The sequence below is a fragment of the Lepisosteus platostomus genome, chromosome 13, assembly GCF_059453375.1.
Source record: "Lepisosteus platostomus isolate fLepPlt1 chromosome 13, fLepPlt1.hap1, whole genome shotgun sequence".
Taxonomy (NCBI): domain Eukaryota; kingdom Metazoa; phylum Chordata; class Actinopteri; order Semionotiformes; family Lepisosteidae; genus Lepisosteus; species Lepisosteus platostomus.
Window position 1 is genome coordinate 4,527,732 of NC_142623.1, and position 21,434 is coordinate 4,549,165.

The 21,434-nt window shown below is 42.3% G+C and overlaps 1 protein-coding gene across 5 annotated transcripts in view; it reads left to right on the plus strand.

Moving 5' to 3' along the window:
• The window catches only part of map7d1a (MAP7 domain containing 1a), a 63,025-nt gene that overhangs the window by 18,136 nt on the left and 23,455 nt on the right, over positions 1 to 21,434 (plus strand). For 3 of the 5 annotated variants that reach the window (XM_088602704.1, XM_088602705.1, XM_088602707.1), the window contains exons 2-4: positions 8,246 to 8,344; positions 13,959 to 14,027; positions 14,890 to 14,910. In XM_088602704.1, coding sequence (XP_088458830.1) covers positions 8,246 to 8,344; positions 13,959 to 14,027; positions 14,890 to 14,910 — 189 coding nt within the window. The remainder of the gene's footprint in view (positions 1 to 8,245; positions 8,345 to 13,958; positions 14,028 to 14,889; positions 14,911 to 21,434) is intronic. The other 2 variants (XM_088602706.1, XM_088602708.1) reach the window with 1 other exon arrangement.

Sequence of the window (21,434 nt, forward strand, 5' to 3'; positions counted from 1 at the left end):
TTTTGGCTGGTTTTTAGTTTGTGGTCACCATTGCTTAATCCTGGTTGTTAGCGGTGTCTGTATAAGCAGAATTCTAGCATTTCTGGCATCATTCGTTCTGTTATAGTATATTCCTGTTGTAAGTCGCCCAGTTGTATCCCATGCTGAAGAATTCATGTGTATATATACAGTTCAGAATAAAAATACCAAATCTTGTTTACAGACAAATGAACTTGGTCTTATCATACACTGTGCTATTCAAAATGTGTTTCAATTGGGCTTTTGTACTCATTTCAGGTCAGGGGTAGAGCTCTTCTCTTGGAGAACAATCCCTAACAGCTGAGCACGCATTTTCTGCTTTTTTAATGCAAAAGGCTGTGAATGAACAGCGTGAAGGAGCCCTAATGGAAAGGGTGTTTGATAACCTTTTATCTCTGTTCCTCTGAAGTGCAGCGTTTACCTTGATTCTCTGGGTTTTGCTCTTGGCTGCGACCCAGAGCCAGTTCTGATGAAATCTCTCGGAAAAGCAGAGCGTTGTTGACTGCATGCTGGGGGAACGTTTCCTGAATCCAGGTGAACTAGCCTGGCACACAGTGTATCCTTCAAGGAGAGCAGCTTCCCTGACCCAGCTGTGTGTGTGTATATGGATTCAAAAAAGAGGGAGCAACGACAGGGATGTATCCTACTATCTGATCCAGTACAGTTTCCATATGGCTTCTAGACAAATTCTCCATGGCTCCTGCACTGTTGTCCCTTTGAAATGAGACCAAAGAAGTAGCAACAAAACCTTTTAGGTTGACTCTATATCCACTAAGAAAGCTTTGTGAAGTCTGATTCATTATCTAAATGTCAAGCTGTTTGTCTGATTTTGTTTCATTACGTACAGCCACTAGTAATGTGCGTTATCTCAGACAAAAAAAAGTGCTGCCAGTTATTTATCATGCAGATGAAACCCCAGAACAGCATCTACTCCCTACTCATCTACAGGACAGTCCATCAAACAGGGTGTCTGCGAGGTCCTGGCCAGTGCCTTTATTGATTATGCTGTGTGGCAGATGGGATGATGTATTTGGTGACGTGGCCTGTGCCCGCCAGGAGATGCATGGATCCTTCATGGCTTCCGTGTCCGTGTCCCAGTGGGAAAAGGGACCTCCCGCCTGCTGTCTGTGGGCTGGGCTTTCCTTTCTCTCCCTCAGAAAGATCAGATCACTTTATTAGCCATATACAATTTCTTGCATTAGAAATTCGTCTTTTTCACATACCCCAGCTTGCTTTCCATGAGACACACAGACAGGGAGAGAAGCTTTAGGTCAGAGTGCAGGGTCAGCCGTTGTACAGCACCCCTGGAGCAGTTGGGGCCTTGCTCAGGGGCCCAACAGAGTAGGATTCCTCTGCCGGCCGCGGGATTTGAACCGGCAACCTTCCAGCCACAGGCGCGGAGCCTTATCCACAGTGCCACCGCTCCGCCTAGTGGAGTTTTGATCTACTGTTCTGATCCACATTTCCATTTGTTTAAGTTGAGGGATTTTTTTCTGATGGTAGTTTTATTTTTAGTTATTTATATTGTGAGCGCTTGTTTTCTCTGTACTGGTATTGGTCCTGCTGGAACATGGGTAGATCGGGAAACCCTTGCAGTTCTCTGTGCCCCCCATGGTAGCGGAATTCTTCATGTAGGAAATGTCATGGATGATGGTCATTCCCATTTTCCTCGCATTTGAATAGGTGCTGTTTGTGGCATTATTTTGCATAATGGTTTTCGCTCAACCAGAACCTTTTCTGGGCAATATCTGATGCATATTGTAACTCTAGTCTGCTTTATAATGCATTTATGTGTTTTGTTATGTAGCCGATTGGCTGTTGTCATAAATTACTGCTTTGCCATTAAAGAACTGTGCACATTCTACACTACAGCAGAACTTTTTCTGTATGTCACTGGTGATATGAAGATGCTTGTTCACTTTAACCCTGTATGTACGTTTTCCACTGTGGAAAGGGCTGATGTGCATTTTCCCATCCATTATTAACATCTGTGCAGGAATGTGAGGTAGACTGTTCTGCAGACCAGAAGGTGCTTTTTCTTTTTTTTTAAATTCCATCCTCTACTGCTCAGCACCCCTTAGGAGTGGAAACTCTGAAGCTGGAAGGCCTAGGCAGCTCCTAAGTATTTATAAATCAAAAACAAGTCCTGCAGAGTGGAATATAGTGGGCTTGTGGGTCCAGGCTTTCTTATGTTTTTTACAGGAATTTGGCAAGACGTATTCCGCAAGGCTGGATTGGGAATGTACTTTACTGTGTTGCACATTTCGAACACATCCTACTTATCTAAGTTTTAAAATATGTAATTGTAAATGCAATGCACTTTAAAAAATAATTTCATTATCTGTCATTCTGTCTGTTGTACTGTTATTTGTGAATGAAATGTATGCACATGATGATAAATTATTAATATTCAGTCTTTAATTCATGGGTTATTCCCCCTAATTGTTTATTGACTAGGTCTAGTTACTATACAGTCCAAGAGTTTCTGAAACCACTGGACAGTTTCTTGTTTAACGATTTTACAATTCTCATCCCATTCAGAAATTGATTCTAATCTAAATGTAGGTGTCTTTCCGACATCATACCTCAGGGCAGCTCAAACTGCAGGGCCCTACAGCCACTGACACAGTGCAGAGCTCATTAAGAGCACAGGAACGCTGGAAGGGTTATGAATAAGGAGAGCTCATTCAGCCTTGGTTGTTTTGTTGCATGAAGATAATCAATCCCAATTTTTTTTTTCTATGCCATTTTTTTCAGGATCCCAGAATGACTTCCCATGTGATTGGTTGTTTTTCTCTGACTTCAGCTATTTCCTATTATTGGTTCTAAAAGCATGTCCTCTGGTGTCATTTGTGAGCCTGTTTCTCTTCATCTGCAGCCGAAGAGCACAGCCCATCTTGTTTTCAATCATGCTTTTTCGGAAGAGCAGGGCTCCTGGTTCCGTTCTAGAGCTCTGATGTCATAACGAGATGAGCTGATGTCATAATGAGAGAAAAGGGTGGAATTTTTGTAGACTCTTTGCACCATGTGATTTCACTCTTCTACCTAAATGCCACATGTATGTGTACACAGGACACTGGAACAGAGTACACCTCCACAAAGATGAGCAAATATTTGCCCTGCGTAACTATCATAAGACCTAATGATGTAATTCATCCTGTAGACTGTTGGCAGAATGAGCTATAGGCAAGGTCTTTTGTTATGACATGCTGTGACAAAAACTGCTCAGACAAGGAATCTGTGTAGCAAAATTAAGCACTTTGGTATTTGTCAGGAGTTGTTAACTTGGCAGAAATATGTTCAATAAACCATTCTAGGTAACACTGCAGGCTTTATTTTGAATCATGTTGTTGCTGCCTTTGTAGACTGGACACTCACAAGCTACAGCTTAAACCTGTAACAGATCTTCTTTTTGCAGACGATTTGTTTGTTTTTTCTATTGGTAAATGCATGCTTTGTCTCAGTCTTGAACCCAAAAAAATGACCAGGTGTGGCATTATTTGAAGTTGATTATAGGTATGAGGATACTGTTTATGCTTTATTGAAGCAACACCTGTATTTTGTGGCGAGTGATCAGAGAACAGTGACAGTGCTCACACGCCTGGCAGCTCTGCTGCAGCTTGGGGGTTCAGAGTAGGTGTGGAGCGAGCCACGCCTTACCTTCACAGAGGATTCAATCTGCTCTCTCTAATCAGAGGCCCTTGCTTCTTGCATTTGGCATGGATCCTGTTGCTGTGCAGAGGCTCCACAGTGCTGCATCTTCTGAGCACATTCGCTGGCTTGGATCAGCTTGTTTTCCAGCCCCGAGCAATGATCAGAGTTTTGTGTGCAGTATTTACCCCTGGGTAGGCTTGGGTATCTTTGTTATTGTGAATGCACACAACTAGTACATTGAGCAGAAAATAAGCCTGAGACTGATAATGCAACCTTTGTCATTGCTGCTTTGACCTGATTCAAGTGTAGCCGAGTAAACATGTATTTTGTTTTTAGCTTTACCATGTTCTGCCATTTTTTTTGCCGGTCGGTTTGTCATGTGGTAATAGATCTTTTTTTTTTCCCATTGTTTCACTCTGTTTTCACCTTGACTTGCTGGTAAAGCAAGCTGTTTAGAGCCATGAGAAGCACATTTCAAGAGCTTCTTGAGCTAAATCCTTTGCTTTTTCTTCTGGTATTATATCACAAGGGCTCTTAGTAACTCTGTCTGGAACCGAATGTGCCTTGTCCTAATCTCTGCTTGCTGCCAGGAGCTCAACAGGATAACATGTTGCTGAAGAAAAGGAAAAGCAAGGGATACTTCTTAAGGAACCTTGAAGGAATTACTACCACGCATGCATTGAATGTGTAGCCTGTGTTGTTGTATTAGGGGTTTCATTGATGCTGATGCGCAGTATTGCAAATACCTTAGGTCCTGTGTTGTCAGCTGAGGTTGAGGTCATAGTCACATTGCTTGTTAGGTGTCTCTTCCTCTCACGGTGCAGTATGTCACAATATGATAAGTGGAACAGCTGCAATTTCCCACTCTGCACTGTAATATTTTTCTGTTGTAAAGTAAACTAAAAAGCTGAAACGATGAAAAAGAGAAGAGATCGATAAGAGAATAATACCACAAAACGTGTTTTTAGTTCTAATTGCTCACAGAGTAAAAGCCACGCAGACTTGGATCTTTTTCTGTAATCAAAGCAGCAATCACACCGGTTAATGATTAATGCTCGTCAAGCTGCGTGCTTTGATCCACAGGTTTGCTTAAAATAAAATCTCATGTAACAGGCAGACAGTGGAGTCAGACCCCTTGTGGAGTCAAATTTCCACGTGGAACAAAGCAGGGTGAAGACGCTGGGAAAAGTATTATAAAAATATACTTTCAAAATCTTCTGCTTCCAATTTTCCAAACTTCAGTAGTAGTCAAGAATGTTACGAGATGTGTAAAAAATTCAACTGGAAGTTGAGTGAGAAAATTCCTCCTTCATAAACTGTAAATGTGTTTTTTACAGGAAGCTTTTTGAGGAACTGTCTTTTTGCCCTGTTGTGGGTTGAGTTACTGTGCATGACAACTGTACTTAACTGCTCCTCTGTTACAGAGCTCCTTCTTTTCACTTGCAGGTTCATTCCTGTCTGTGTGCAGTTATAGGTGTCAGTAAGTACAGGGTGCTTCTCTGGCAGTTCATCACAGTTTGTCAGACAGCGTCCAGTATATTCCACCCCCCTCCACCACAAGGGCATGCATCATTTATACACAGCCCAGGAATGGCTCTCTGGTATCAGCAGTTGTGCTCCTAAAAAAGACTGAGGATCCGTGACAGCACAGGAGACATGAGGACTGTGCAGATAGATTACAGGCTATGCTAAGGATGAGATGACAGGCTTGTCTTAAAACCCTGCCACTTTTTCTAAAGGTTTTTTAAAAACTGACAATTAGTACTCACACCCTCCCCCCACACACCTACAGAGAGATCTAGTTACATCTGGCTGTGTAAGATGGATTGCAAGTACCTTTCACACTCTCTCCTGGGGGTGGGGGGGAAAGGCAGAAGATTGAAATGAAATATCAGAAGGGTAAGGAAAAAATGAACAGAGATACAGGTTTTGAAATTGATCTGAAGTCGACAAAATAAGAAAAAAGTAAAAACACGTCTGTCTTCCCTGGCTTGTGATACTGTAAATATACAGAGAGAGCCAATAGTGAAGACGATCGACCAGGGAGAGCATTGTGACTCTGAGGCCTTGTGTAAATCTCTTTGCTTGTCTCAAAACAGCATGGAGCCCATGTCGGGCTGTGCTGCTAAGCTATTGAGTAAGAAAATGTCTCCATGTAGCAACGTAGCAGCTCCAGAGAAGAAGGAGCTCAGGCTTCACCATTGTCTGCACACTGATTTCTCGGATAATCACAGTACAGTCCCTAGCATAGGCCTCCAGCCTCACAGGCAGCCCCCCCTCCAGAGTATAAGCACTGTGTTATCGCTGTGGTTAGAGAGATGTCTCCCACTTATTCAGTCACCTGCTGCAAAACAAACAGCAAACACCCGTGTGAGTGGGCTCCTCCGTTCTGTCTGCCCTGTCCTGTGTCACAGCTGCTCTGGGAAGATCTCAGTACCATCTCAGTGGGCTCTGTCTTGTCCGGATGAGGGTTGACTGGTGTGGCACAGACCTTTTTGCCTCCTCTGTCTGCTCCGATTTCACCATGTTAACTTCTGTATTGTAACACAGTGAAGGGGTTGTTCTATTATGCAGCCCGGGAGACAACTTAAATCATTTTCTGGGTATTTGGTTTAGAGGGACAGAAATACGGTCCTCAATGCTCATCAGCTGAACACGTTTCAATTCATAGAAGCTGCAAGGTCTTTCACGAGTTGTACTCTTGATTTGGAAACGTATACTATGTTGAAATTCTAAACTTCTGTCTTCTGATCTATGCTGAAGATACCCTGCAGTTCATAAAATCTTGAATGACCTCAACTGCTATGTGATGGGGGTCCGATTTGCATCACCAAGCTTATTATGCTTTTAGAGTTTTGTGTTATCTTGTTTAATTTCGCTGGCGTCTAATGGTGGAGAATGTTTGAACAACTTAGAATCTTTGCAAGACCAAACCATTCCTCGCCGCTGATATCGGTTTCCATGGTTACCATTATTCCCAGTGTGGAGCTGTACAGAGCTCCTGTTTTTGTGTGCCAGTTCAATATTGTCCAGAGAAGCTGGGCTTTGCAAACATTGCGTAAGCTGTAGTGTCTGTTTCGTTTGCCCTAAAATAAAGTGCAATTTCACACTATGGGGCATAGCTGACGTGTTGCAAATGAACTTTGTTTAGTAGGTCACTGCCTCGGATTGCTATACACGCAGAAAGGCATTTATCAATAAAATGCACACTAAAATGTCTTTTATGTCTTTTTTGGAGAAACCATCAGTTTTAACCGATAAGGCACTGTGTTACTCAAAAACAGAAGGAGGCAAAATGAGACAAGAACGTTTAATTCAGGCTCCAAGCATTTGTTGGATAAAGTTGCAGGCAGTTATGCAGACAGACCCGGCATTTTCCACAGAGAAACGCAAGCAAAGACCTGAACTGACCAATCAAGACCTGTTAAACCAGTGAAACCCAGGCCTCTCCGGGGAGTAAGAGTTGAGCACAGTTCTGCTTGTGGAGACATTCAGGTTTTCTCAGCGTGTGGGGCAGTAGTTGTGTTTCTGGCAAAAATGAAGGGGTTGGAAAAGCTCTACTGCAGCAGCATGTGTGTGTGAAAGTCAGGTGGGCGTGTGGGCATCGAAAAGCACGGTCTGTTCCCGTAAGGGGTGAGCACCTAGCATCTGAACAGACTACCCAGATTGTCTGTTTTCAGCACGGCTTGGATGAGGTATCATGGGAGGTGGGAGGGTGCAGGTTAGGGTTAGTATCATGTCAACCTCCTAGGGTTAGGAGGTGGGAGAGTGCAGGTTCTGTCCTCGAAGATGGAGGAGCTGAGTGTCACTCTGACTTGAGTGAATAATGGGATGGACAACGGAGTTGCAGAGAGGAAAACCCCTGCGCTGAATGGCAGCTAGTTTCAGGCCACATTGAGCAGTCATCGCGCTTGACGCAGCCATGAGGCTGGGCCTCTAAAGCAGATAGGCAGGCAGGCTTCTCACATTTAGTTTCTCCTCACTCTGTGTTGTCCTGTGTTGTGAACTGGGTTATTTAAACAGGCCACATCCTAAATCTATAGAGATTTACCTGGACTATTCCAAATGCTTCTGATTCTCATTACAGTTCATTTGCTTCCTGTATGTCAGCTGAAGTTGTTCTGCCCTGTTAAAATTCTTGTTATTGGCCCCTGGCTATATCTGAGCTTGTAAACATCTGTAGGTCTGGAAACGTCAGTCTAGAGCCTGCCGTCTTCGAGAATTACAATTACAGCGGCACTAGATGTGCTGCTCTGCTTCTGTTTTCTCAATTGTAAATCATTTGTGGAAAATAATACAAGCAGTTACCTTTCTAACTTGACTGGTTATGCAAAAAAACTTTACAGCCTTCAAATTACAAGTTGGAAACTATTAACTAATAATAGGCGTTGCCTAGGCATACAGTAACTGCACTGTAAACAGTCCATTATTTGAGGTAAAGGATATCATGTTTATGAGCACAGCAGTGCCACAGTTCTCCTACGGCTGCACTGTCATTAGACAGCTACTGTATATTTGTAGGAGACCCCTGGCCTTGGCTGTTCTCACTTACTTCTGTCTTCTTCACCCTCAGCTCCAGATGTGAACCCCAAAGAAGAGGTGAAGAACCCCGCGAGAAAAGATGCCTCTCCCGCTCCCCCAGGCATGAGTGTCAGCCCTCGACCCAAACAAGGTACAAGTCACACACTGCATCAAGAGAAGACTCCTGTTGCATAGCAGTGTAGTCCATTCCAGGTTTTACAAGCCACAGACTCTTGTAACTTGTGTAGGTACTTCACCTCCCACCTGTACTTTAACAGCTGTGTTTGTAAGGTGACACACAACATCCAGCTTCTAGTATTGGTAATATAAAAGAGATACAAAGTATTGTACATCCTTGTGGGGTGAAAAGGTCTTAGGCTCACATTTAGATATTGGTGGGTTTATCAAGTTTCAGCCTTTAATTAAACCTTCTTCTGCTCCCTTCTTTAGCATACAAAAAACCTTAATTATCTCTCCACGAGGCTCCAGGGAGCATTTATGGAAACTATAATAACACTACAGCTGTAACTGCTTTTCCTGTCTGTAATGATCATCTAGCAGAGATGCTTCAGTCCATAAAATCAGGTTTCTGTGTTGAAGAACATTCCACTGGTTTTCAGGAGGCATTCATTTTTTCTTTAAAAAAAAAACAGCATTTTCCATTTGGCTAACAAACAGCTTTCAGTCTCAGGTGATGTATGGATGACCCATGTGCTGAACTATAGATAGGCAAGGTGTCTGCGGGTGTCCAGCCCTGGTCCAGGACAGTGTCTGCGCGTTTTCAAGGTCTCTTTAAAGCTGCACTACTTGAAGAGCTTGAAGAGCTAGGAGAAGCAGTGAAATCGGTCCAGTTAATCCGGTAACCAGCTGGTTTAGCTTGTTAAGAGCTGAGTTGGCATGAAAGCCAGTAGACACAGCGGGTCTGCAGGACCAGCGCTGGACACCTCTGCTGCAGACCAGTCCAGCAGCCTTACTGAAGTTAATAATCCCCTGTTTCAGCACTGCTGTGGGGCAGTGTGCAGGCTTGTGTCACCTAATAGTGCTATTCCACCCAGCACAGTGATCTGACTGCAGACCGAAGAGCCTTTTCTTCTAAGCAGTTTATCCTTTAATGCCTGTGAGAACACGGTTTTGTTCATAACAAAGTGCAGAAGGCTAGCTTGCAGCATGGAATTAATCTGCCTTTCCAGGGTTTTACAAATTCCCAGATAATCTTGTCTTTAATAGGCAGCAGCAAAGCAAGTAAGGTTTTCAGAAATAATAATCAGTTTAGTGGGCCCATGCTCAGGTCCAACTGAGATGGAAGCTTGAATCCCCAGACAATTTGGATGATTTTATTACAATAATGGCATTACCACATTTTTTTCAAATTAATTATGAAAGGCTTATCATAAATATCTGTAAACAATGTAACAAGCATGTCTCTATTCTCTTTACCTTAAAAAGATCCTTCACCCCACCTCAATGATTCATTAAGACAAACCCACTGATACCTTCAAGTGCTTTTAGAGCAGCACATCAATCTAGGAACTACATTACATTGTCGTGATGGACGTCAATGTTCTAAATATGTTTTCCTTTCGATTTAATGAGTATCATCCACATTTTTTGTGCACTTTCTAGAAAACAGTACTCTGTTTTTGCAGTGTATTCAGAACTCAGCAGCTTAGATCATAACAAAACATCTGAGTAAATATCTCACTGTTTTAGATTCCTTGCACTAGTTCCCTGTGGATTTTAGAATAATTCTCAAAATACGGCTGCTCATCTGTTAGGTCTTTAAAAGCCTGGCTTCTGTGCATCAGTCAACTCTTTCCTTTTGACAAACATGAATGTCCTCTGTGCTCATTGGACTGGATTATAAATTCCCCAACTAGGCCCTGATCCCTGGGAACTTTCGTCATTTAAAATTGTCAGTTTCTTTGTCGTGTTTATGCTTTATTGTGTTGCAAAGCTCGTTGCGATGTGGTGCCATGAAAGCTTGTGTTGTTCTTCTTGTTGTCTATGGATCTTTTCAGGTTTTTGACTTTCTGGTGAACTTGAACTTTATTGCCATGTGTAACCGGTACATGTACTGGTACAAAGGAATTCTGACTTATGGTTAGCAAGAGTAAAGAAAGGCCTGTTTTGCATTGCATATGCATTTTGTACATAAGCGCCAAAAAGGACCATCAGGCCCACAGAGTGCAAGCTGACAGGAGCCACCCCGTCCCGGTTCTCCCAGCCAGCGAGATCTTGTCTTCTTGCCCGTGAACGAAGTCCGCATGGCGAGCTGTTGCCAAGCACGTGTTAGGGAGGAGACACGATATAGCCAGCCCATGTGAAGAGCCACTTGCTAATGATGGCTGGCTGTCTGTGGGCCCAGAAGGCCCAGTTTGTGTCTGCCTTCAGAACCTAGCCCAGTGGTTCTCAATCCTGGTCCTGCTGGACACCCATATATGCTAATTTTAGTTCCAACAGGGCCCTTAATCACCGGTGTTTACTGCTCTTTGGAAATGATCGATCTGCCTGTTGAGGTTTTTTTTTTTGCGGTAATGTCATCCATTTCCTAGTGCCAGTATTTGCTTCTACCATAAGTTACAATTTGATACATGTTTGTTTAGACTGGAGAAGCCAAACCAGCTCCGATACTGCACCGGACTCGAGTAATGGGTTTTATACATTTAAACCATTGCAAAGCGAACATAAAAAACCCCACAAAAACGCTTAAAAATAAAGCAATTCAAGCTCTCAGGTGAAACGCCGGGCAGAGTTAAACGGTCATGCAGTTTGTGACACAGTGTTTACCAGCGGCAGAGCGAAAGCGCGGGACCGCTTGACAGACTTGCAAAACAAAACGGCCTTTTACTATTTATCCTTTTTAATTGTAAATACCCCCGCGGGATTATCATGCAAGGAAGGAACCTATTTCAAGTTTCCTAATGAACTGCGGCATGAGCAAGGCTGGTGGGGGTGGGGTGGTGGTATGTTAGAATAATAGAGGTTTTAATTAATTTTTACACTCCTCTGCCGTCATCAGACAGATGGCCAGCCCTCTCCTTCAGGGAATCGGTCAGGCCTGCCCGTCACTGAACTGGCCTTCATGCGAGAGGGAATAACACGTGTTTGACAAAGCCCCAGCCAAGTTCTGTTCTTTTAACGTAGAAGTCATTTTAATCACTGCCTGGAGTATTTCCTGCGGTAGCATCGCTGCACCGGAGACTGATGAAGCCAAATTCGCCAGTCGCCTTCATAGGTGAATGAAACGGTGATGACGAAGATGCGGGCACCTTGTTTGAACATTTCGATTGTTCCTATTTTTCCGAGAAAAAAATTCCTGAAAGCGTGTCCTGTCGTGTTTGCGCCCCCATACAAAGTTAGGCTTGCATTGTTCCTTTTTTTATAAAAAAAAAAAGAAAATCCAAATAAGATGGTTAGCTACAATCGTTTATGAAACTCGGCGAGATGAGAAGGGGTTCTCATTTATGCGATGACGACCCTCCCACTGCTTCACAGAAGAGCAAACAGAAAGGAAAAGACAGAAAGGGGCAATTAAAATGACTGAACGCGACGCAGCAGAGTGAACAAGTGCAGGAAAGAGTTGAACATGCGTCTGGAAACGCTATTGGAGGTGAAGGTGGACATCTCTGCAGGCTGCCCCGGTCGTTGGCAGTGGCAAACCAGTTTGCTAAATTGAATTGCGAGATGGTCCTGGGAGCTGCAGTAGTTATTAAGATAGCAAATGATAGTTATTAAGATAATGGGTGTTTTTTTTTTCCAGGCCTTAACAGCTCAATATCACTGACCTTCCATGCGATTTATCTACTTATTTATACAAAAGTAATGACTGCAACGAAAACCATTTTATGTTCTTTTGTGGGGTTTTTTTTTTGTGCTCCGCCAGGAAATGTGTCTTAGAGGCTGTCAGGCTTGAGAATCTCACTTTTCAGAGTTTTGTGTGAGAAATTCTTTCTTTCTTTTTTTCTTCTTCTGCTGCACGCGACATGGCACAGCTACGCTGGGCCCAGGCGGCCCGGCCCGAGTGTCTGTGGGCCCAGGCGGCTGGAACTCATAAAGCTCTATTGTATTGTCGCAACTTTTAAACATGCTTTCGCTGTCAGAATGGCCAATCTGGTTGTTCAAGTGGGATGAAGCTGGGGGACAGAGCCCAGAGTTGCTCGCTGATATTGTTGGAGTAAAGCTCAGAGGGGCAGGGCTGTTTTAACTCCATGTCGTTTTTTGTGAAAGTCTGCTAGAGGTCTTGACAGAGTACTTTTTGCTAAGCTTCTGCAGAATTCGGATGGCAAGCACAGTACAGTTTGCCTTTTGAAATGCCAAGGAGTATAGTTTTAAAAATTCAAGATTGACTTTTTAAAGAAAAAAAAAACTGAACCAGAACAGGGCTACAAGGTTTATTTTCTGTGGGATCACCCTTTATGTTGGAGTAATATGCCCTTCAGAAAAAGAAACTTCTTGTCACTAACCCTTAGCTGTATAAACTGAAATGCCAGCTGCATCGAACAGTCATCAAACTAGAGCAAAACTGCTAAAGAATGTAAAAATAGACACCAGAAAACTATTCAAGTAAAATTAGGCACTGACGCAGAGCCCGTTCAGTTATGCCTTCGTGAAATCCATCCTCATTAAACTAACCTTTTAATGACCTCATCCAGAACAGTTTGATTTTTTCAATATGGGATTAGAATTAAGCTGACCTAAGTAATTAAATAGAAAGCTGAAGAAAAGCTTTAAGTATTTTTCCTTATTAATTAACGCTCTGCAAGATGAAATGTAAAAGAAACTTATTTGCAAGGCAAGAGAGAGGGAGGAGTTCTTCACACGTAGACTCATTGTTCGGGTTTTCCTTGTTAGTCAGATTCAAAACCGTTTTTAATTCACAGAGTAATTCTTTCCTGGCTGCATAATGGAGAACCATGAGACCTGGATCACAGAGAGAATCAATGTATCATTATTCACCCCCTGCTAGCAAACCCCAGCCATATACCTAAATATCCCATTAACCATTTCATGGCTGATCTTGCAGATAGTGCCAGGGAAGATCAGGTATCGTAGGTGAAGTCCGTATTTTTTCTTTTTCCGTATCGATTTGTTTTTAGCCTAAGTGGTCCTCAGATGATGGAGACCTTAACGACTGAGAAAGGTTGAAAATGTTGTCCTTGTCTCCCTCCACGACCTTGTAGCTTACGTTCGAAATTATTTTACTAAATGGTGTGATGAGTTATCTTTGAAGTTTAATGGTTTGAAAACAAAGGGATTGGTCATTGATTTTAGAAGAAATGCAACACCCGTCCAGCCTACTGTAATTAACGGTTAGACTCTAGAAATTGTCAAGAGCTACATAATTTGGGAAACAATTTAAATCAAATCTTAAATATCCTCCACAAACAAAGGGTTGTTAAGAAGACCAAGAGCATTATGGAGTGTGTCTCACCCCCTCTATTGTGAATTTACTTCCATCTGGGAGATTCCTCTGAGTTCAATGGTGTAAAAGTAATAGACTCAGGAACTATTTCACCCTCACCTTAAAAATAATGTAAATAATGTAAAATAACTCTCTTTTATCTCCTGTAGCAGTATTGTACTGCCTTCTCTGTTGGTCCTGTCTGCCTTCCTTGTTGTATCGGACTATGCCATAAAACAATATTCCCCTAGAAAAGCTTGAGTTGAAAAAAATTGCACAGCATTTTAATACACCTGTAAGTCATTTGCCTTCTACAGGAACCAGTCCTGGTCAGTGCTGACTGCGTAATTTTCTTTCCCCACAGATGGCCTGAAATCGGAGGACAGACAGAAACTGGCCAAGGAGAGGAGAGAAGAGAGAGCCAAATATTTGGGTGAGGAGAACAAGGTGGAAGAAATACACCTGAGAAGTACTGTCGTTACTGTGCAAGAGGAGCCAGCTGCACAGGAAAAAATATTTCTATACGTTTGTGGAGGGAGGCCGTTCCTTGGTTTGTCTTAAATCCTTCTCCGAGAATGTTTCAGATTAGCACCAAAATCCTTCATCGGTTGGAGTGCTGCGTTCGCGCCTCTGGCTGATCTGTGTTGTGGTGAGAATCCAGAAATCTCTCGGAAGGAAAATCATTTTTCCAGCTTTGGGGGGAAAAAGCGGAAATGAACAGGAAGCGTACAGTATGTGGCGTGTGATCCGAGGAGCTGTTGGATGTGTATAGAGTTTTGTGAGGTTAATTTTTTCCAGTGTTATCTTGATACTGCGTGTAATCATTCAGAAATACCACCCCTCCACAGAGGAGCGTTTTTAGATATTTTAATTTGCCTTGTTAACTGATGCCTTTTAATAAATTAACAAAGATATTATGTTGCATTCACTAACTAGTACCTCTCAAGATCTCATTTTGTTTCTGTGTAACTGATACTGGCATATGTATGAAAACATTGAGTAAACTAAATTCCATGCTTTCTTCACATTTACCTAAATATTTGGACATTTCCTTTAAAGTGCTTGCATTTTGCCAGACTAGACCCATTTTCATCTTCTGTTGTAACTGTGGTCATTATCTTAAAAATCAGAAGCTTAAAAAAAACAGAATAATTGCTATTTTTCAAAAGGCTGTCATTAACGCTATGGCACCTAAGAAGAGCGCCTTTTTTGTGTCACTGGTGATGGGCACAACAAATCCCTTTTTTCATGAAATGAAAACCACTTTCACTTTGTTTTTTTTTTTCGTTCCTCAGAGCAACGTAGCATGACGCAAGGTAAGCAGACCACGTATTCTGGTGTCAGTAGAAATCTGTGGTGGTGGTTGTTTTCATTTGTAGAACAGTGGTTGTGGAGATCTTTGTGTTGTGTTTGTATCTTTCCAGTGATCACCCACCTTCCTCTTGCCTTTTGTTCGATTTCCAGTCTCCTTTCAGTTCCTGTGTAGATTGCTTTCCAAATCTCCCCTCTTCTCTTTATTAGTGGTAATAAAAAAAAGTTCACTTTAGCTCGAAGAAAATAGGTCTAAATCACAATTCACTTTTTCTTCCGATCTCCGGCACACCTAATTAAACACTCTTAGAGAACACTGGGCTGAAACATTGATCTTTTTACATTTGATTTTTTAAGTGTGATGGACTTTTTGTTAAATTATTGTTTCATGTTACCTTTCCCAGTATTTAACAGTCAGCCATCCTAGTAAAAAATACTTAATGCGTTGTCGACCCTTGAAGAAAGCTCTACAGCTGAAATGTTTTATTTTTTTCTACTTTTCAGTGTGGATTTGACCTCTGCTTCTCCCTTTGTAGCCAACACTCTCTGATGCAGATCCTAGTTGTAAAAGCATAGCTCTGGTTATTAATAAAATGCTCGTAGGTCAGAAAGCAGTCTTGCATTGGGCATGCAGGATGAATGTATTGTATAACACACGTTTGAGAGGACTGGAATAAACCATTGACTTTCAGGTCAATGAAAGTCTGTATTGGCGGTTTTCTCAGCTCATTTTGGAGGCTCAGTGCTGATTGGAGGAGAGGCGTGTCCCTCACCAGCAGCAGCAGGTGAAGGCAGGGGTAACTTGTGTCACCAAGAGCTGAGACAGCCCTGGCCGAGCAATCCCAGCCTACCTCTGGCAGGGCTCAGCCAATCCTGTGCCATTGCCTGGCTATCCCAGTCAGTCAGCTAGTGACCATAGTTCTGTGTCCTAGAGTGTAGTTTTCAAGAAGGGAATGAAGAATGCAGCTTAGGAAACGATGTAATTCATGAATTATCAAATTTTAGTCACAATAATTAACGTTTGGGTTTGAAGTCACAAAAATCTCATAAAGCTTTAGAAACAAAAACGTTTTACTGTTGTTTCCTCAGAAGAACTTTTCTTCAGAGGGTGAACAGGTTCATGGAGGCAGTTTAATCCTCCATGCTTCATTAGGGTAATTATCAGTTTGTTTTTCCACCCTCAGGAAACCTTACTGACAATGCATCATTTTACTCCAGACTGAGGGTCTCAGGAGTGCTGCTTTGCTTTCTGCTAATCTATGCTTGAATAATTTGTTAATATCAAGGCTCAGTCATGGATTTTAAGTATTATGTGGTAAAAAAGTGATTTACACAGAGATCCCATTATCGCAGCTGTCAGAGGTCAAACTTGATAATGGCACAGTTTTAATGAGAATATTTCATCTGGTTCGTATTGTGGTGTGCTACAGTAAATGTTTCTTCCCCCTCTAATTTGCATAGTAAAAATTGCTGTTGACGGACAGCTTGTTCTACATGAGTACATGAAATGTAATCATTAACCAATGTGACGGCTGTTCATGTTGCCTACTTTATTCTTTGAAACTAGGCACTGAAGTATTTAGCTGTGCTTGTTTTAGTAGCTCCTCTTAACTTAAAGAAGGGCATGAGACACTTTTCAAAACAAGCAGTAAAAAAAGGCTTAAAACACAAGGAGTAATAGACTGGGCCTTATGTGCAGTCAAGTAGACTTGATTAGTCAAAGCCTGAACTGAGTAATGTGTGAAATAACGTGGATTGTTTTCCAGTTTGGGCCATTTTTTATAATGGTAAAAAAATAATGCCGGTTTCCCTTCATGCTGGCAAGGGTGTAGAATTCATGCTGTTTCTCTCTGCTTCCCCCAGCTGTATGTAGGCGAACAGAGGACAGTTTGTCTTTCACAGGCAAAGCTGCAAGTTTTGCTTATATAAGCTGTAGACTCAGAAATACAATTCCTCACCTACAGTTTTACTTAGTACTTATCTTAGTGCGCAGAGCAATGTTTAAACCCATCTTGGCTTAAGTGAATTAAAGTTTTTTTTTTCTCATAGGGCATCTCTTTTCAACTCTAAATAAAACAAAGGTTTTGGTAAATCTATAGCAAAGTGCAAAACATATGCAGATCATCCATGGAGTATCTCCATCAGAACTATTAAGGGATTAATATTCCTTGCCAGAATTAAAATGTAAGATCAAGATCCCAGATCAGGATTTCAGCAAGAGAATCTTTACTCCTCAAGGAATTGTGATTTAGACAGCTCGACACACAGCTTGCATGCTCTTTCATCTCCTTATCTTCATCTCCTGTTCCTGTCCAGTGAGCCAGGTATGCAGTCAGAGGAATCTCCATACCTCCGCAGGAAAACCTGTTGTCCGCATACTTCAAGTTCACTGTACTGTACTGTTCGTTGTGCTTATGTCCAAAGGGAATTTCATTATTCATATGCTCTTATCATTTCTGGACTAATGCTGTTTTCATAGTGGTGGTGGCACAGGGGATTATGTAAAGTCTTGTGGTAATTTTAATGTTGAAGATGGTGATGTTTTATAAAAGGTATTTTGGTGCAGTGAGCTTCTTCTCTCTGTTTCAGGCATTGAGCATTCCATTTCTCTCCATTTGTTTAAGGTTGTAGTGGGTTTTTTTTATTATAAATTTATAATTGCTAGGTACTTGGGTTATCCACTGACTTGAACAACCAGTTGTATTTTTTTTTTCACATCTCGGCCTGTGGCTGCTAACCCCATGTCTCTGCACAGGAGACTCACTGACCGTCCCACCTTCGAGCCCCTCAACTCAACACATTATAGACAACACAGACCTGTACTGAAGGCCCAGTGCTGATTTTAGGAGAGACGCGTCTCTTGTCAATAGAACTCGTACCTGGGGGGTCAAAGCTGAGTCCAGAGAGCTGTGCCTGAGTAATCCCATCCTACCCTCACAGGTGCCACCCATTGGAAGATCCCAGTCACAATTTGTTAGTGACGAGACCCAGATCACCCTTGGGTGATTGGCGTTAATGATTGAGCCACTAAGGGGGCTCGTGTAACTGGGCTTGTGCTTCCATGCTGCCAGCAAAACATCCATCCATCCATTTTCAAACCACAAGATCCAATTCAGCCAGAGCGAGTCCCAGCAAGCAATGGGCGCAAGGTGAGATACACCCTGGACACCAGTCCATCAGAGGACAGACACACTCACACCAGGGCCAGGTTCCCTACCAGTATGTCTTTGGACAGTGGGAGGAAACCCGTGCAAGCATGGGGAGTACTACAAACTCCACGCAGGTAGCACCCCAGGAATTCAGTCCAGGGACCAGCGCTGCGAGGCAGAATTGCTAACCACTACACCACTGCGCCTCCCTTTCAAACAAAACAGTGTTGCTTGAAAAGAGTAACGGGAATTTGATGAACGCCACAAAGTTCGGTTTCCTTTGTGGAAACCTGGGAAACAAATTCTGCAGTACCTAAGGAATCCAATCCATGTGTACATTCACCATTAGGGCCTGAGAGGTGCAGGAGCAGATGGAACAATCTTCGGTCCCTTTAGAGAAGGACACTTAAGGAACATGCTGCTGAGTCTGAAGAGCTCATATTTACTCCTGGAGCAGATGGCCCTTGATCACGTGGCAACAGTTGACATCATGTGGTCCCCAGAGATGCTCTATGACATATAGACAAATAAAATGTGAATATTAGCCACTTTGTCTTGACTTCAGTACAAGTAGCGAGTCCCTCACCCAACAAATACAAGAAAGTATGATAACCGGCTTCCCCATCGGAGTGTAGGAAGTTAAGTGTTGTGTAGGATGTAGGTGTTAAACCTCTTGAGAAATGCTATAGATCTTTGTTGTGGCATGAGGAGCAGCTACAGGATGTACTCTGTTTCTAGTAATATGTTTTGGAAAATGTAGAAAAAAACAGGTGTGGTGCACTGTTACCACAGATGGAGTTCCTACCCAGTCTTGAATACGGAATGTGTTGTTCTTTTCTATTCAGACATGTAAGTGAAAGAAAATGCAAAAGCACTGTGTTTTATGTCCTGGCAGTTGTTAAGGAAGAAGCTCTTTGGAGTTCTTCTAGTTCCATCTTCCAGATCTTTAACTTTTATAAGGGTGCCCTTGAGCCTAGAGATTAGAAGTTGTAGTTCAGCTTTTACAGTTTTTATTTTAATGACCCAAATAAGAACATTAGAAAAGTCCTCAAGTAAGAGAAGGCTATTTGTAACCCTTTTAGCTCATGTGGTTTTGAGTAGGTGATGGAAAAGATCTCACTGCGCCATTTCTTGAAATACACTGGGTACTGCATAGCTTGTTCCAGACCACCACTGCCCCCTGTGGCACTGAAGTTGGTGCCGTTATGGCTGGTATGTAATAATTCTATTAGGTGCCTCATTTTAGTTATAAACTTCTTTACAAACCTATGATTAGAGATATTTGGTCAAATTAGTGTCACAGAAAGGGAAAAGATGAAGCGTGTAAATCATATGTCTATGCATCTGCACTTAGCATTTACTTAAATTAGAAAAAATGAGACTGAAACTGCATTGCTAATATTAGGCTCCATATCTAGACCGAGATGGTCTCTGTTGGCATGCTTTAGAGGATTATAAATGTTTGATGAGGGCTGAGACTCCACGGGGCACAGTTCATGACTATTTAATGGCCTTTTAAGACCCAGATGCAGTAGGAGTGCTGGATTTTAAAAGACGAGCAGTCAGGAAGATGGGATTTCCTGCTCCCTCACAGGAGAAAGGCTCCTCTTTTCTTTCGGACCATAAGGAAATCCAATTGTTGCCAGTGGTGTAACCCCGGAAAAGCTTAACAGCAGAAGCATAGTTTGCCTGACTCTTCATCCGCTGACTGTGGGATCAACTTTGACCTGTTAAGAATTCAGCAGGCCATTTTTCTTCTCTGTTGCGACGAACAAGACAATTGAGACAATTGAAGCTTTTTTCATTATTATAAATGAGAGGAGAAATGCTTTTGACAGGCATAGGTCTGCAAATTGCAGTTTAAATTGCATTAAGTCCAAATGAGAGCTTTTAACTGGAGACATCTGTGGTGTCATGGAGACCTCCAGTAGAGGATACCTTGTCTGTACCGGAGAGCAGCCTGTTTCTGAGCAAGCGTGATGCTGATTAAGACTCTCAGTCTGGAGGCTGCTGATTTTCAGAGTCACCCCAGAGCCTTTGCAGTTTCTCTGCACACACCAGACAATCTCATCTTCCCTAAGGGGTACACTTCTAATCAATCAGCTGAAGAGCCATTAGAAATTAGGAGATGCCTCACAGGGAAACCCCCTATTGATAGTTCTTGTCTCGTGTGGAAAATCAGTAGTCATTAAGCTTTACTGAAATATCAGCTCCTACTGATTTGATGTAATTACTAATTTAATTAGAATTAGGTCTGAGCACATTACTGCCATTAAAAGCCTGTCATGTTCATAAGCTTTAATTACATAGGACTTGCATGGGTGCTGTAAAACTGTTTAGAATGCTATTTATCATCAACCTTTGGACCTCCACTCTCCATTAAAGACAGTATTTTGTACATTTTACTGGGTTTCTGCTGTGGTAACCACATGACCCCCCCCCCCCCCCCCCCCACAAAAAACTGCAGGAAGCTTTCTTATAAATGTCAGCTTGCTTCCAAGCTTTGTTCTGCGAGGTAGGAAAAAGCTGCTTTAGAAAACTCGGGATAACTGTCATATTAATCTTACTTTTTCCGTCCTACATCTTTGAGCTCTTCAAAAACAGATATGTTAAAAAGTTAAAATCCGGTAATTGCCTTGTTTAGGGCTCTTGATAGGATTAAAACATTAAATTGTCAATCTAGTTACATTACCCTAACTCTGTTGTAAATCCTCTTAGTGCAATGAAAAAATGGATATTCTATTACGATTTTGTCCGCTTTTACTGGTTAATGCAAAGCAGAGCTAGGTTTCATCTAATACTGGGCTTTGGGGCACTGACTGAGGGTCACTATTTAAATTACAGATAAAGCACACAGTGTAACCACCTGGAAAACTGATGCCAGTGGGAATTGCCTTTAGACTGTGTGCCGATGGGCAAAGACTCATTAAGAGCTACATCTCCCTGCAGCTCACAACTGGCAGCCCACTGAAGCGAAGCTGTGTGTGAGCCTGGCCAGTACCTGGATGGGAGACCTCCTGGGAACACTAAGGTTGCTGCTGAAAGAGGTGTTGGTGGGGCCAGTAGGGGGCGCTCACTATTATTATTATTATTATTATTATTATTATTATTATTATTATTATTATTATTATTATAAGTGTGAAGGACTAACTCTCTGCCATTATCTGCCCAGGCGTAAACAGTAACAGAGTAACAGACGCTTCTTTCCCAGTGTTCATTGTTCTGTGTCCTTGAAGGCACTCCTTAGGTCATTCCATTCAGATGGGAAGGGGGGGTTCCCAGTAACTGTTCCTAGGGGGAAGGTTGTCACTTCCTCTGCCAAGCAGAGTTTGAGGCAAGTTCAAGGCAGGTTGTGAACTGTGGTCCTGTTCTCCTTTGGC